Source organism: Apteryx mantelli, chromosome 7 (genome assembly GCF_036417845.1).
Source record: "Apteryx mantelli isolate bAptMan1 chromosome 7, bAptMan1.hap1, whole genome shotgun sequence".
In the NCBI taxonomy this organism is placed as follows: domain Eukaryota; kingdom Metazoa; phylum Chordata; class Aves; order Apterygiformes; family Apterygidae; genus Apteryx; species Apteryx mantelli.
The window spans coordinates 35,888,575-35,905,393 of record NC_089984.1 but is presented as its reverse complement, the minus strand read 5'-3'; the positions used below and the strand labels follow the sequence as shown (position 1 = coordinate 35,905,393).

General features: G+C 37.7%; 1 protein-coding gene across 1 annotated transcript in view; it reads right to left on the bottom strand.

The window, feature by feature from the left end:
* Window positions 1–3,293: 3,293 nt before the first annotated feature.
* The window catches only part of FHIP2A (FHF complex subunit HOOK interacting protein 2A), a 36,025-nt gene continuing 22,499 nt past the window's right edge, over window positions 3,294–16,819 (bottom strand). Inside the window, exons 12-17 of the mRNA XM_067300284.1 lie at window positions 15,822–15,965; window positions 14,002–14,092; window positions 12,105–12,248; window positions 8,942–9,082; window positions 7,660–7,763; window positions 3,294–7,566 (exon numbers count right to left, since the gene is read on the bottom strand). Coding sequence (XP_067156385.1) covers window positions 7,461–7,566; window positions 7,660–7,763; window positions 8,942–9,082; window positions 12,105–12,248; window positions 14,002–14,092; window positions 15,822–15,965 — 730 coding nt within the window. The 3' untranslated portion in view covers window positions 3,294–7,460. The remainder of the gene's footprint in view (window positions 7,567–7,659; window positions 7,764–8,941; window positions 9,083–12,104; window positions 12,249–14,001; window positions 14,093–15,821; window positions 15,966–16,819) is intronic.

The following is a 16,819-nucleotide window of genomic DNA, read 5'->3' as shown; positions in this document are numbered from 1 at the left end:
TAGATACAATTTTCCTTACAGCTCCTGCAGTTAACTCTGTAGACAGAAGCAGCTCTGCTTTCATCTATCTTGTCCTTAACATTCTCTGCCTACTGAGTTGAACAAACTGTTGACTGCAGAATTCCCAAGGTGAAGGACAAGAAGAAAAATATTCCAGGGGATTTGAAAGGATGGAATTAGTAAGGCAGGATAAACAATAGGGAGATTTCTTTCCTTTACAGGAAACTTAAGGAAAACTGAAATTCTGGAAATAAACATGGTATTGAGGGACATGCTGCTAAAGTAAAAAATTGGAGTCTCTGAAAAACCTTAGGAAATAAAAATTCATGACTGAGAAAATAAACCCAAATTAAGAAATACAAACTTGACAGGTGCTTCCTGCGGATACGGAGATGAGGGAAGTAGAAGTGGGTTTTTCAAGTAAAGGATAATGAAGTTTCAGGGAATTGGCAATTTGTTTCTTCTCTCCAAGGTAGCTCAGTGTGGAGGGGGGACTGTGGGCCCAGCTAATCAAGCTGTACCACCTGCTCCTTGTGATGGGTGCAGCTTTCGCAAAGAGGTTATTATGTAAGTGAGTCTCATTTTGGAAAGCTGCAAATTACCTTCCTCAGATTGCTGCAACTTTCTTCATTTACAGGAGACTTTCAAGTGGATCAATCCATTTCCCTGCTTTCTAGCAAAACAAATACAAGTTATTCAGGAGCCCCTGTTTAGCTAGGAATCTCAAGAGGTAAAAGACACATTTAGTTCATCTCCCCACTGATACAAGCTAGTTTCCTGTTGTAACATTTGATGTTTTGTCCAGTCTCGTTTTGGAATGTGTCCGGTAAGAGGCTCCTTCCACTCCTCCTGCAAGTTTAGCAGCATCCACTGTCACGAAGTTTTCACTGATCCTGAGTATCAGTTTGCCTCCAAGTCAGCACTTCATTCTTAGTTGCATTCTGATAAATTAGGTTCACTAATTCCTTCAGTCTTGGTGCTTAAGCTGGTAAGTAATGTTCCTCTTACCTTAAGCCATAATTGGGCTATGATAAACATTGTTATCTCTGTTGTCCTTCTCTCTTAAATCAGCTGGTCCACTTTAACTAATATCTTTTGCTGTCTTCCTCAGAACTCCCTGCAGTCTTGTTATCCATTACCACTATGCACAAAGACTTATATTTTGGGCTGCTTCATCTCTCCAAACTGGGAAATGGGATACCATACACCTTGAAACATATAATGGGAATGCCTGGGTTTTGCTGGTCCCTAATGTAACAAATTTCTAAAGCAGGTTTATACTTCCCAACTGGGGCTCTCTGTGGAGAATATCCTCCCGTTTTTCAATATCTATTATTTCAGAGAACTGTTTATTTTAGAATATAGTGAGATCCACCTCTTCTGAAAATGAAGATGAGTAAGTAGAATATTCCACACTTTTCTCCATGTTCCTACAGGCTAACACCTTAACAGGGCTCACACATACTTTTCCTTCCTTTCATGTTTTTCAATATTTTTCAGTATGTAAAACGTTTAACCAGAGCGGGGGGAACCATACAACCCCCCATTGAATTATGATGCACTAGAGCAGAAAGGCAGAAGCAGCAAGATGTATCTATGTTATCAAAGTTACAAGACACTTTTTTTTGTCATAGTTTTCAGTTCTGCAGTGCTATTCTAGCAGATTTCATACCACCAGCAGCACTTATTGTAATAACTAGCAGGAATTTAATGAAAAAGTTCAGAAAAGCACAGAATACACATACCATCGTAGCAAGGGCAATTTAAATAGCCCTGCCACTTGGTGAGATGCCAAATTCCATGATGCCTCTTTTTATCATTACAGATCTGACTCCAAAAGCAATACTGGCAACCTGTCCAAACTTATAAAATTCAACTTTTCACACTTTCCTTCTTTTCTGATGCTCCCAAGAAGCTTATGACACCTGAAAACTTTAATCCATCAAATGCTTCAGTTGATTCCTAAATTATTCTTTGATTCTCTTGCTCATCCTTCCAACAGAACCTCAGCCAATAAAAGATGCATCAGGAACATATGGGTTTAGGCCAAAAGGACTCATACAAATTGTGACAGATTCACTTCTCTGAACATTAATCTACTTTAATCCAATTGGATCACATTCCAAAGTAATACAAAAATCCTTGATGCTTTGACAGCACCAGTGCTGTTAATATTTAAAGGTTAACAAATTCAGCAGAACCTGTACTTCTTATTTCTACACTGAGAGCTTTGACTGAGATTCTGTAAAATGAGTTAATGAATATGAAGTAGAGACCACACACTGATAGGACTCTGTTTTTCTTTCAATAGGCTATACAGCCCCAAAGTCTTGCATCAAGTGCTGTAAGATTATCATGCTTCAATTATCCAGTGATTTCAAGGATATCAACATAAGAGCAAAACACAAGAAAATTCAAAATGTGCAATTTTGATACAACTTCCACGCTTCTTGAAGAACCAAATTATCCCTGAATCTCTAAATGCCTCACACAGACACCTCAAATAAACATTTGGGGTGGGAAATGACAATCTCTAAGACACAAGAGAACAGGGTAAAGATGCTGAGAGCAATAAAGAAACTATCAAGTTTATCATCTTGCTGTTGCTCTCTTCTTTTAAAGATACAAGAGCACTTGCAGCTGTTAAATACTGAGAAGGAGAAAAGGCTTAACATCCAAGTGAAGCCCTCAAACAGGATCTCACAGAGCAATGAGATTTTTAAAAAGCTAATGAAAAATTGAAGGACACCAAAACCAGATTAGTTTTTAAGAAAAGATACCCAACAAATACAATTTCATAATATATAAAAAATATAACAAGGTCTTCTTCAAAGGCCTGAAGAAAGAACTGATGCTAATTCATATACATGACATTTGTATCCAATTCAATAAACTAATGTTGTGACTGAGGCACCCTGCACTCAAATGCAATAGAAAACCAAGGTCTTGACTTGCTGCAGTCTTGAAAGATAATAAGGCTCTCAAGAAGAGCAGATATCAATCTGTGTTTGGGATGACTGTATCCTGGCTATTTCCCTTAGCTTCAAATTTTCTGTGCAAGAGTATGCTAATTCACTCTGAGCCCTGCACAGTATAGTACAGTACAGGAAACGGGTTTATTCCAGAAGATGCTGCAGTGACAGGAATAATAATAAAAATAAAAATAAAAAATTTAAAGGACCCGAAGATCAAAGGCATGATGTAAAATGTGAGACCATGGACATTTAGCATTTTCTGCTCTGTCTCATCCATACAAAATCTATTTGGGATTCTGTAATAATATAAGCAGCCGCTTCATTTAAATTAATTTATTTTGAGAATATCCCTTTTAATCCTGCATGCATTTTTTAGCACAAAAATTGGATTTTATCACAACCTCCTTTGTAAAACTTAATTTTGTATGTTTAGTAATGTGGCTGTTTCAACAATTCCTCATTGGAAATCCCACAACTGTGAAATCTTGGCAACACTGTCAGTCAGTGACCTACACAAAGTTCAATAGAAAAATTTTACTGAATATCCTCTGTTTAATGTAAACAGGGCAGGAGGCAAAACAAGGAGTATACATTTTTATACAGTTACACTATTTTACAGGGCACAGAAATTATTGGGGATCATGGTATGAAAACCTGTATGATATGCAATACCAGATACAGTTTTTCCTATAACCCAAAGTCTATTACATAATCCATAGATTTTACCTAGCACTTCGTTTTTAGCAAGACAGATAGTGATAATAAAATGGTATTTGTGAATTCATACTGCAAGTTATGGTAAGAAATTACCATGCATTTACAAAGCCATTCCATGACTACTTGTGCCCTGTAAAATCAAGTGCGACGAACTTTACACTACTCATAGTGTAAGCAAGCTCGGGATTCTGGTCCTTATACATATATACACAGGTGATGTACAACCAGACTCAAGCTGTGTATCAAATCACAGCTTTTATATTGCACAGACAAATACATAATAAGAACATTACATAGACAGGATCTGAATACTAGGAATATTACAGTCGTAAGAGAAACCGACTACAGACAACCTTGTTCTACCAGAGTTAGCACATTGCTTATTACAAAATGTTCTCTATCAGACTCTAAATCAAATACATACAATAAATGGAAAAAAAGTAAAAATATGTCTATTTACACACATGTGCATCAGGGTTAAAATGCAGTTTGGATCTGCTTTTTGAAACCAAAAATTATTCTAGTATTTCCTCTCAAGTATTTCAATCTAATACTAGTGGCCATACTTTCCAAAGCGGTAAGCACTTGCATTTCCCACTGACAAATGCAGGATCTGCATATGCTGTGAACTTCAGGCCATATATTTCTCAGGTGTCCACCTGTGGGTAATAAATAACCACATACAAACACAAACACACAGAAACAAAATGGGCACCTCAATGACATGCATAGATTGGAAAGGTGAAAACATGGACCTGAACTAACTTTTTACCTTTTATCAAAAAAAGTGCATGGAAAAAAAAAATCACAAGACAAAATTAAATGAGTTCCATCTCTTAAGGAACATTAAATCACCTTTACAAAAAAAAAAAAAAAAAGATCATTGTCATCATGTATGGTAATCAAGGGTTTGTAGGCAGCACTCACATTAGCAGTTTAGGCAAAAGAAAATTTAAGCATTGTTTCACTTGCTATCAGGATGGATCCACATCTTCCAAATTTATCAACTGAATAACATTTGGTTTGCAAGACATCACCAATGTTTATGAAAACTGAACAATTATATCCTGAATTTAAGAGTATTTATATCTACTTATCTTTTCATGGGCAAGCTTTAAGGGATTGTGCTTGCACCTTGGTAGACTGTTCTGCATCAAAATGCCACAGACGTTGCAGCTGTCCTTCTAGAAACCGACTGATACCATTCCTTACAGCGTAATGAGCTCAGGTATCAATGACAACGTCAACAACAAAAAAAAACAGGTGATGTTAATAATTTCATTTAAGATTGGTCACCTCTTGAATGGCTTTATAAATTGTTATATTACTTGGAATGCTCTCGTGTGAGTTTTGTTTAACATTTCTCTCACTTTCATTTATAGCAGTATTATCACTTCCAGTTTCCACTGAAATTGGGACATTAGAAATATTCTAGAACACAGACTTTAAAAATAAATAAATTATGAAAATAGGAATTCTGAGGAAAAAGTAATTAAACTCAAGCAAAAACAGCAAAGACCCAAATTCAGTAAAGTATCAGCATTTGTCCTCCACAGCTTAGCTTCATCTAAGTGACTGTGATACAGGAAGCTTCTTGAAATTAAGCTTATGTTTAACTACTTTGCTGATTTTGGACCTAAGTTATCACAAATACATGTACTAAACATAACTCTGCATAGACATTTACATGTTCTGAACTATGTGTCAGATATGTTATATTAATGGAGCTTCTCATAGGGACTGACTGCAGTACAAATGACTTTAAAAATTATTTACTACTTTCAAGGTATATTTCTAAAGAACAAAAATGAAAACAGTGTCATTCTTTAAACTTTATCCTACTATGTTACTTTGACCAGAAAACATTATAGGGCTAAATTCAGGAAAAAAGGAGGTGGGGAAGTAAACAACGCTTTTGTTTGCCAGCTAAATCAAACAGTGTAAATAGAAGCCTCTCAGTACAGGGAGCCATTCAATACACGTTTTACCTGCAAAAATATTTCCTCAATTCCAGAACTGCTCTCAGCTAGCCTTCCTTCCCAGCCTAACGACTGGAAGCTTTTACAGCAGGACCCTCTTCACTGTTGTGACAGGAATAAATTTAGCCCATTAAGTGTGCCACTGTTCTAATTAACCTGCTAACTTAAAAGGCCTCGCAACATCCAGATTCCATAAACGTAAGAAAAAGGTCTTGAAGCCATGGATTCAGGGCAAAATCTGATTCCAGGTACAATCATGTACATCCAGAGGAATTCTAGTGACTGAGTAAATTAGTCCATATTTGCATATGAGTAATCACATCTGAAACGGACACTAGCTGTGCAAACAGGACATTAGAAAAGACAAACAAAGAAATACAATGTAAACACATATAGCTAAGCTCTACTTTGCCTGCCTATGCTATAACATCCATAAGAGAGTAAAGAGGTACTGCGCAGATAGCAGGCAGGTCTCCTATCAGAACCACTAAGCGTGATTTGAAGGTTAAAGCACAGCCTCCCGAGCCTGCTAGTGCCCCTGTGGCAGTGAGCAGCAAGCACGATCGGAAGTGCAGGCTGCCATCATTCCAGAGAAGCAGAAGCAAAGCACGCTCAAGTCTGCAGGGCACTCAGCTTGCAATGCCTCGCCTGGCTGATGGTATCCATGTCGAAAAGGATTCACTGAGATACGCTTCTGCATCACAGCACTATGAAAAAGGGTGTAGATTTTGGTCCTACATATGGTATCAATGCTTTAACTGAACTGGCATAAGTCAGTCTTTTGTTGGGCACTATTGCTAGGGTTAGACAAGCAATAAAAACATTTCTAAAAATGACAGAACGTTTATGCTGAAAATTTTCAAGGCACAAAAGATTCTTAAACCAATTTAGCTATTTAAAAGTAGTTAAAAATACTGTTTCAGTAACAACTACTGATGACCTATAATTAACTTCCCTGTAAAGATGCTGTGAATCAAGCAACTAGAATTCACATGCAAAAACCTAAACCAAATCTTGTTACACAGATGACCTGAAGAGAGATCATTTGAAATGACAGGGACAAACATGCTAGAAACATGTATACTTCAGATATATTTTTTATGGATGCAATGCTGAATCAGGGTTAATTCCATTAGTATTGATTTTATACTGATGTATCTCCTGGAGTAATCCACTGGGGAATCAAACTCAGAGTTGTCTTTACAATTCACCAAAATAAAGATGATCCCTCATGAATATATCCCACAGTATTTAGAAGAGTGAATCTTTTCAACCTCTCTTCATTTTTAGTAATATCCATTGCAACTGTGGTTGTGATTTCCTTTATATTTCCAGCTGAAAAGCAAAAGAGTTAAGACATAAAAATGTTACAAAATTAACTTGCCATTTTATAAGTAATAAGGTCACAAAAAGTGAATTGGTGCAAGTGAACCCAAGGATATACGAAAGACTTAACTCTCTAAACAATGTCATTACAACAGAATGATAACCAAGGTCTGATGTCTGTGGTTCTTCATACAGTTTTTGCAGCTCTTCAAACAATGGCTAGAAATGCTATGTATTGGTTTCTCCTGAAATCCCTTCAGTTGTATTCTAGGTCCATCTGAATCCATCTCTCTTGCAAGGTGGCAAACACCAACAACTGGCAAAAGTAACCAGTCTTACAATTCTGCCAAATGTCCCTTGACACTTCGCCAGGAGGTGCCACCTCTTTTTATCTGGGTTTTGTCAATAGTCTTTTTGACTGAAACAGGCTAGGTGATTTTACAGCCCTGCCACTCAAGGCTGCTTATGGTGTAGATGAGGCATGGTACTTCACAAATGCAATCGCTGCCAACTCTTTGCAGAATTCTTCCAGCACAATCACGCCCTCTAGCAACGTCATGTGGTCAATGCTGAGAAAGGGGAAAATAATTCAGCACAGAAATCAGAACTGTCACACAAACAACAGCAGTGTGTCTTGGAGAATATGCAATGTATTTACTCACATGGGCCCTTCAGGCTCCAAGCCCAGCAGGCGTTTTCTGACCAGCAGAAGTTTAGGAGTGAAATCTGGGATGCGCTGGATTCTAACCATGAGGTCCCCAACAACCTGTAAAGCACGGTGCCATCAACACCCAAAGTAACATCTTTGCAGAGTGCCTAGCAGCATGGGTTAAATGACAGCCTTCAACGCCTGAGCTACAGACTCATATCAGAACTCTCACGGACTCATAAAACAATATGCAGACTAGCCATTAGGTGGCAAAGAACAGTCAGAGGTCATAAACACTAAAAATATTAACAGGCGCCAAAGATGTGGGCACAGAAAGTAAAGATACAAAGGGACAGGAACTCTTAAGCCTTACCTGTTGTTGCCATAAATGGGTATTACTCACTTACTTTAATGATGCCAATGATTAATTTGTCTTAGCAAATGTTAACGAAGGCACATTGACCAGGAAATTCGTGGGTTTAGGAAAGCACAAAGGGAGAAAGTGAAGATTATAGTTTGAAATGGAGGAGGCTGCTGAGAAAAAGGGAGCTGGGCCCTCTGTCAGTATTGGGTAAGTTAGCACCAATAATAGGCTCCTGACCAACTTAGGAACAGCTGGTGCGTGGGGTAGGCAAGGGATCTCTGACTGGGAAGACTGCAGTGTGACAGGCAGCCAGCCAGCATTTGTGGGATAAAGGTCTGACAGGAAGAGACGATCAGAGAGCGAAAAGAAGGGGACTTTCGATAAGTCTACGATTCTATTACTGAGCAGAATCTACAGGAGACCATTCAAGAGCAGCCTTCATCAGAAAGAAGAGGGGCTGGGCAGCGGCATTCCATCCAAGCACACTGTATCTAGGAGCGTCATTTGCTTTTTTGGGAATCAAAAGCCAGCTCTTTCCCATTCAGTTGCAAACCTGTACTTTGCCTGTGCTTATGGCATTATGTGACACTGCCTGCAAATGACAACAATGTGACCAAGTCAGACTTAAAGTAACATCATTGCCAGTGGGGATATTTTACATCTACACAATGAAACAAAGCAAACATGGTAGGGGAAATAATTTTGAAGATGGGCACAAAGAAAATAAATGCTGGGAAAAATATTTTCCGAAGTTTCTGTGAGGAAAGCCATAGTTCTGATTTTCAAATCAAGAACACCTAGTACACAAGAGTACCTATTTTCAGTAACAAGTCCTTTGCCAACTTCATTACAGTACAATATTCATTACAAAGTTACTAAATTCATCACTGCTGTATAGCCATATGTAAATATTAACTGTGTGTTTACTCACCCTGACAATAACAGAGAAGAGAGACCTACAGCCAGAGGCTAGGTTTACATAAGGATCCAAAAGGTATTCATGAATATGAGGATGAGGAAACAAGGAGAGTTTGGACAACACTGACGTAACTTGTAAATTTACATCATAGGGCTGCAAAAAAAGTAAAACACAGAGTTTAGCTATTTTCATGCTGGCTTCTTTTCATCTATCATGTGCTTATTTAACTACTAGAACCTTACATACTAGGTTATGATTAGATAAAGTTAAAAGGCTAGATTAGAAGGCAGGCCCAAAACCTGTGCTTTCCACAACAAGAGTGGAGAGAATGACATGGCAGCTAGGTATTAAATATTATTATCTGTATAATTGCTACAACCACATGAAGTCCCACAAGTTTCCAAGCAGGGCTATTGCACAGATGCAAAGCTTTTGCAAACTTCTAGTTTGTTGGAGGATAAGTCTTTTTGCTATAAAACAGTTATTCAGCTCAGTAGCTAAACAAATAGCATAGGATCAACCTAGATTAAATATCTGTTTGCTTCTCCTGGATAACTGCAAACTATATGAGATCAGGGAACTGAGAGAGACAAATCCATGTTTGCAGCTAATATGGTATATGTCTTATATTCAGTTTGCTTGGAAAGAATCATTGCAGAAGGCCTGGTCATCTTGTGGCAGCATGCAGTAACTGCTACGGGAGATGAAACAATCTTGGGCTGGGAATGCAGCATGAAATATTCTGAGTTTCTTCTCTACCTCCTTTCCTCATATCAACTAAATGCAAGAGGCAACACCATCAGATGCCGAAAGAAGCTACATCAGTAATAAGGGCTGTCCAGGAAAGAAAAGAAACAATATCTTGCTTAGCGGATTGCCACAGCCCAGGGAGAAACTCATTTCCATAAAAGCAAAGTATTTTCATCATAGCTTCTTTGTATTTCAAGCCCCTTTTTTCAGCTTTGATTTTCTCATCAGGATCACAGTGGAAACAAACTGACATTTTGGTTCAGCTCAAAATCTCCAGACTAGTGGAATTTCTTTCCACGTCAACATGGTCTGTTCCACCACTGAATACAAGACACGGACAGACATTCCCTTGTTACATGGCTATGCCAGTCTCTTAGGTGATGTACTGGACTTGAACAGCCTTGAAACAAGTCACTTCATCTCTGTGCATCATCTACCTTCTCTCAGAAATTAATTTTATGATACTGACTTCTCCTGTAAGGTTTTCTGATATCTATTGATAAAAATGGCTAAACAATAACTAGCTATAGTATTATGACAAAGCAAAAAGGACATTGAACACAATCTGTAAGCAGTACTGCTTCCCTAGTGAATGCTTTTCTGCATTTTTCACTTTGCCTGGACATTCACATTAGCACACATTATGTCAAATTTGTCATATGAATTAACAGGACCCAGGTCTTTTTTTTTTTTTCCCCTATGTGATTTACATGTTTCATCATAAATAACCCCTAGGAATCTCAGTTTGATTTTTAGGACAAGATTTTGGTAGGATATAGTAAGAATTTACCCCTGCTGTCTGATTCAGGCAGTTTGTTTTAATTCTTCTGGAATCCAGTTTCTTTTTAGACACCACAGACATTAACACTTTGCTTGACTAACTCAGAATTTGTGTCATGCTGACAAGGAGAATATCAAAATGGGCATTGTGCTTCAATGCCAGATGCTGTTTCTGTTATAATCATAAGTATCTGGTATTTCTTGGGAGGATATAATTTACTTTCTTTATTTATGTATCATTGCTCAGACAAGGCTTTCATATCCGTGACACTAGTCTTTCCTAAAAGTTGACGATGCTCAGACTTCTTCATGACTCCAATCTCTAACCATTTCAACTAGTGAATTATGCAATACATGTCTACTGGAACCAAAAGCCTGAGGATACACAACATAGCAATGCAAGCATTTGGCTTCTCCGACTTCTGATGATATAAATTGTACTCTCAAACATCCTTTTCCCCTAAGCACTCACAAGGCAGTCCTAGAGGCTACTGCTGGCCTCCTGCCACATTTCCTGAGCACTCATATGCTCTTTCTGTCCTCTTGTTGTGCTTATCACCAGGAAATCTGACACCGCCCCAGCTAAATGTTTACTCTGTAAATAGCTGCACATGTGAAACTGAATGAAATTGTGCAAACTTCCCCAAAACTGCTGCTATTGCATCTACAGCAACTCCAGCTGGCATCACAAGGAGGGTAATCTAGACTTTCAAGTCTTGTTTTCACTAGCAGAAAAAGTTTTCTTGATCTGAAGCAGCAATGCTGACTTCATGAACTTAAGGCTAGAGTTTAGTGAAGGCAAAAAAACCATGAAGTTTTCACACAAGGTGATCTCCTTTTCACCTCCCTGAGCCTTCATTGTTCTTCTCCCCAGAAAGACTAGGTCACGCAGAAAGACTAAACACAGAAAGAAACACAGAACAGGGAAATTTACTTTCTTTAAATTCCTCTGTACTAATCTGGGTCTGATATGTCACAACTACTTTTCAGAAAGAGGAACCAGTCAGATCATATCTCATTTGTTTGCTCTTCGCAGCTATGTTTTCATTATTAGAATACAATGAAACAGGAGAAAAAAACAACCCTTTGTTACATGGCAGATGGAAAAGGATACCTTCTAGAAACCTTCCATGCATCACTCGTGCAATGATAACAGCTTTTTCTAATGGTGAAAAAATTGAGGGAATGTTATAGTGATACAGTAAGTTGTTTTCAGCTTACAAAGTGATGTAAAGTGCTTCCTGAACAAGATTTCAGATTGAAGTTTTTCGAAACATTGTAGAAAGGAGCTGTAAAGTATTTTATTTACTGAAAAATTTGCACGCCTTCTAACAGTAAATGCTGGAAAATGAAAACAGAACCAGTGAAGCTAACATCCAAGGATTCCTAAGATACTATTTTATCCTCATCTTTTACCCTAAAGATATTCCTACTGTTCACTATATTTAGTAAGTTAAGAATACTGATCACTATAGCTTCTTGCAATCTACAGAGACATACACGAAAGACGTGGGACATTACTCAATTATTCCCTGCTACAGGTCCCTAGACACCTGAACGACAGGCTTTATGGGACCTTAAGGAGACTAGCCATGTAGCAATGTTTAAAGCATCAGAAATGGAATTCGTAATGTGTTTTTTTTACCTGATCAAGAATCCTGCCCATTCTTTCAAACAGGACTTTCAAGAAGTGTCCTTCAAAAAATGATGCTTCTAAATTGCACTTTTCCAAAGATCTGGGAGATCCAGGCCACTCCCATCGTAAGCAGATGGCACAATAATCCCGGAACTAGAAAAAAGTAGGTAGGAAAACAGATTCAAACAACTTCATGCAAAATATATTGGGGGCAGAAAAAAAGATACCAACCTCCATGGAAACCATTTAATTTCCTTTTAATAGCTGCCAGTCCTTCAGACTATAAACTGTAGTTATCTGAGTACTCTGAGCTCAAAAGGAACAGTCATTCTAAAATAAACATCATCAGTCTCTATGCAGACACTTCATTTTCTTCTTGATATTCACGCTATTACAGGGGTTTCAGAAACGCAATGAGTGGACAACAGAGCTCCCAAAAAGCAACCGGGACCCACACACAAAGCAAAGCCAGCATTATACACATCCTGATCAGGATTCTTCTAAAGCAGGAATTGCATTCATATATGGTGGTGTTGTAAATAAGTTATCACATTTTTATAATAGAACATGCAGCTTATCTGCTCAACCCAAATCCTCCTGAATTCCCAGGACAGGGAAGGCACGTGTACGTGCAGGTGATAGAAGTGTACTTCAGGGCTTCCTCTTCCCTCTCCATAAAATACTCAGTCTTTCTCAACAGCCTGACAGCTTCTGCCTCTGATTTGCTGTGGGCTACCTGATGTCTCACTTTCAAGGAATTACACCTTGAAAGGAGCACAGGTTATAGGAGCGAAAATATGGAATGCAGGAATAAACTGTAGCAAAAGACAGGTGAAACAGGCTCAGAAATTCTTTACTGCATGCAGCTTACCTACCTGTGCAGGCTTCCAGGTATAGGAATATGTAAGCAGAATAGCTATTTGGATGTAATAGCAGCAATAGGCAGGGCTATTCTCAGGGGGGAAATATTTTAAGAGTAGCCATATCATTGTCAAAAAGAGACAGAAACCAATTCTGTTCTCTAATAACTCCCAGAATACTCTTTTCCCTAAGGCATGAAAGAAATACCTAGATGATATGTGTTTTTTGGCATCCAGGAATAGAACATAGGGGAATTTTACATGAACGTTTGTTTCCTTATTCTCTACTTTCCATTCCGTTTCTTTTCAGGACAGACTACAGGTAAAACAATATAACAAATGCAGAAACCCAAGCTTCCTATTTCAAACTGCTCACATCCTAATTCAGAGATTATGGAATTTTTCAAGTGCCTACTAAATATAGTTCTCTCTGTTATCCTACTGCTTTGCATATTTTTTTTTCTGTTATAGAAGATTCACAGGGCCTCATTAGGAAAGCTGCAAATGAACAGTGATTGTCCTCTGACCAAGGAGACTTTAGATTACACTTGTAAAAACAAAACCTGCGTTTATTTCAAAATAGTAAACCATAAGCTTTCCCACCAGAATTCTCAACTTCAAACCTGAATGCCTTAGGCTGCATATTCCCTGTGACGAGCCTTTATTTTTAAAGTCCCAGATTGCATAACTCCTATGCAGCATTTTAATTTCCCTTTAGTCCTTTCAAACAGCTTGGCAGGCAATTCTCCAAGAGAATGCAGATAAATGAAAAAGCAAATTACGAACCTATCTGCAGTTCAGATTTTCTCTCAGTGTATTTGTTACGTGAATGTTAATGCATTTAATGTCATCTATTATTCCTGCTAGAATAATAGAAGATGGATTCACCCTCAAAACTCTCCGAAGGTAAGTTTTTATAAGAAAATAAAAATTGAATTTTCCCATCTTCCATTACATGTAGTAGGACTATTTATAGAACCATTTGTACATTCTCATAAGCATTTCAAGTTCTCAAGGACTGATTAAAGAAGATTTCAGTGACTTACTTGTCTGTGGGCATCTCTGAGGTAAGTATCATAACCTGTACCCTCCACGTGGTATGATGACTTAGCTTCATCAGGTACAAGACAGAGAAAACTAAAAGAGATAGAAGTACATTAATGTTTAACTATAATCCACGGAGCAGCAGGTCAATACTTTTTCATCATCTGTAATAGTGGACACAGTACTGAATCAGATGCCCAATTAATCCAGGCATTTTACTGTAACTTCAAGTGAAGAACAGAGAATACAAAATCTACTTACGCAAGTCTGTTCTAACTACTGTTTGTAATAACAACATATATACTTCAGAATTTGTATATCTGGCACTAGAGGTAAAAACATCAGTGGAAGGCTAGCGGTTTCTGAAAATGAGCAGACAAAATGGAGATGAAAAGGAATAGTCATGACCAGTACAGATATTTACTAAAGGTCAGACTCCATCTTACCAGACCAGATGGAAAGTTCACTGGGGAATGAATGAGTCGAAAGAGAAGGAGAATTATAGTTAAAATTCTTCCTAACCTATTGCATAGGCACTTTTATTTGCCATAGTTTGCTGTGGCAATAAACACACAGGAGCATACAGGAATATTTGTCCCAGTTACAAATATCATTGCCTTTATCAGGTATATAGTGCAAATACTGTATGTCCATATTACTTCACTGATATCTGGCCTAAGTAACACCTGCAAATTCTAAATTTTATTAGAGAGGAACTTCCTGTAAAAAATAAATTTAGAAAATCAAAATTTCTGGACAGCAAAAGACCATTCAGCTTTTAGACTCTCTTTCCAAAGTTCAGCTTTCTCCACACACCAGGAACTGCTGAGGCTCCTGAAAGACTTTACATAGAGAGTCAGAAATATGGAGTAGTTGAGTTTTCTTATGGAGTTCATATTATCTGAAAAAATAAATTTGCAAAACACTGCAAATCCTGAAAACATTTCTATTCCCTGATGGAGATTATACGGGGTGAATTTTGGAGACACTTCTTTTCATCTTTGTTCCAAACCATGTCCACCATAAACTATACACAGCAGTACTGGGGGAAGAGGGCAAGAAATGACTTTTCAGTTCTAAGCTGACAGTCCTTAGGCTGTTTGCTTCCTTTGGCTAACTCTGATTATTTCCGGTTAAATAGGCAGGTCAGCAAAGAAATACCAGTGCTGCTTTGCTAACATGTATTAACAGAGCAAAGAGCATCTGTCCTCATATTAGTAGCTAAGAGAATTACCATCACTAAGTTGCTTAGAGCAGAGACTGTCCTCTCTGTGGTATTCAATTTGCAGTATGCCTAATATGAACAAATGTCTGTTACAGGTGATGGAGGTGCCCCGTGTGTTTCTGGGAACAGAAGGTTATCTCTAGCTTGGCAATTATTTCATTTTAAATACGTGTTTAAGGAACCCTGGGAAGCTAGTAGTTTTTTTCCCCATGAAACCATTACAGCAACACTCCCCAGACTTCTCCAGGAAGGTCAAACCCCATATAAGACTAGTTTAAACTTAGCAAATGTTTTGAGAAAAGAATGTTTTATACTCAATTAGGCTTTCATCCAGAAGTCTGAGTAATAGACTGGAATATTAGCTGTAAATTTTTTCTATTTTTTTGGTTTATGTTGAATTCTTTTTACTTATTGTAAGCTCTAATCCTTCAGGAGTAGCTTTCTGGTAAAACATCACATAATTTTCTTCCGTGGAGTCATTCTGCCAGCTGGCAGAGAACAACAGACCTACACCCATTGCAGAGTTCATTTAGTTCACATAGTGTGTGCAGGCACCCACACGTTCAGAGATTTCTTTAAGTATTTGTTTCAACTCACCTGTTCACAATTTTATGAACTTCAGTCTTCCCATCATTTTTTGGATGTTCTGGACTGACAGGTGGAGAAGCACTGAGCCACTCTTGAGCTGACAATGTGTTATCTGGAGACAGATCGGTAAATAATGGATCTTCCTCCAGGTCTCTGTGAGATTATAATAGACAGACATAAAAATTCACAGAATGTTATGGAAGGCAGGAAACTTTCTGGATCAATAGATACACTTTCTATCTTTCTTCTCTGAAAAACTAGCATGTTTTTCAGAACACTCTAATATGTACATCTTTTTACCTAATTAATATGCAGAAATACCAACCTTTACAAATACCTGGCAAGCTTTGTTTTATTTTTGAAGAAAATTCATAACCTGCTGATCTGAACAACAGAGCTGGACATTTCTGATTGGTACAAAATCACTGCGTTAAATCACCTAAGTTCTTTAGCCAAGTTTTCCACGAGAGATACTTCTACTCAGGGAAATCACTGGATTATTTTAGATGACTCAGAAATATCTAAATTAAGATGCCTAAAATAGCTGGTGTAACTAGTCCTCACATCTCCGTTCAGTAAAAAAAGCAGTTATGATAGTAGGTAGGGTATTTCAAAGAATTTTACATAAAGTGTCCTAGAAACGTTCTTCCATCCAAAAGTATGATTCAAGAACATTAATGAAAGCAAGATACCTAAGTGACTGACTTCAAGAACAATCTCACTGAAATCAGTACAAACATGCACAGACTCAAGCTAGACAGATGCGTAAGTAAATTACTAAATCAAGACCTTAGAGTGCCTGTTGTTTAGAAAAGAGGTTTTTGTTAATTTTAGCTCTTGTTACTGTTCTAACAGTTTCCATAAGTTGCTGGTGGAGTAATTTGTGCATCACTTTATAGATGCTCATTATGTTATAGATTAACAAACAAAACATTCAGTGATGTGCTGTACTCACTTTTCTTTCAATTAATGAAAGAAAAGACTGTTTTGTTTTAAAAATAATAATC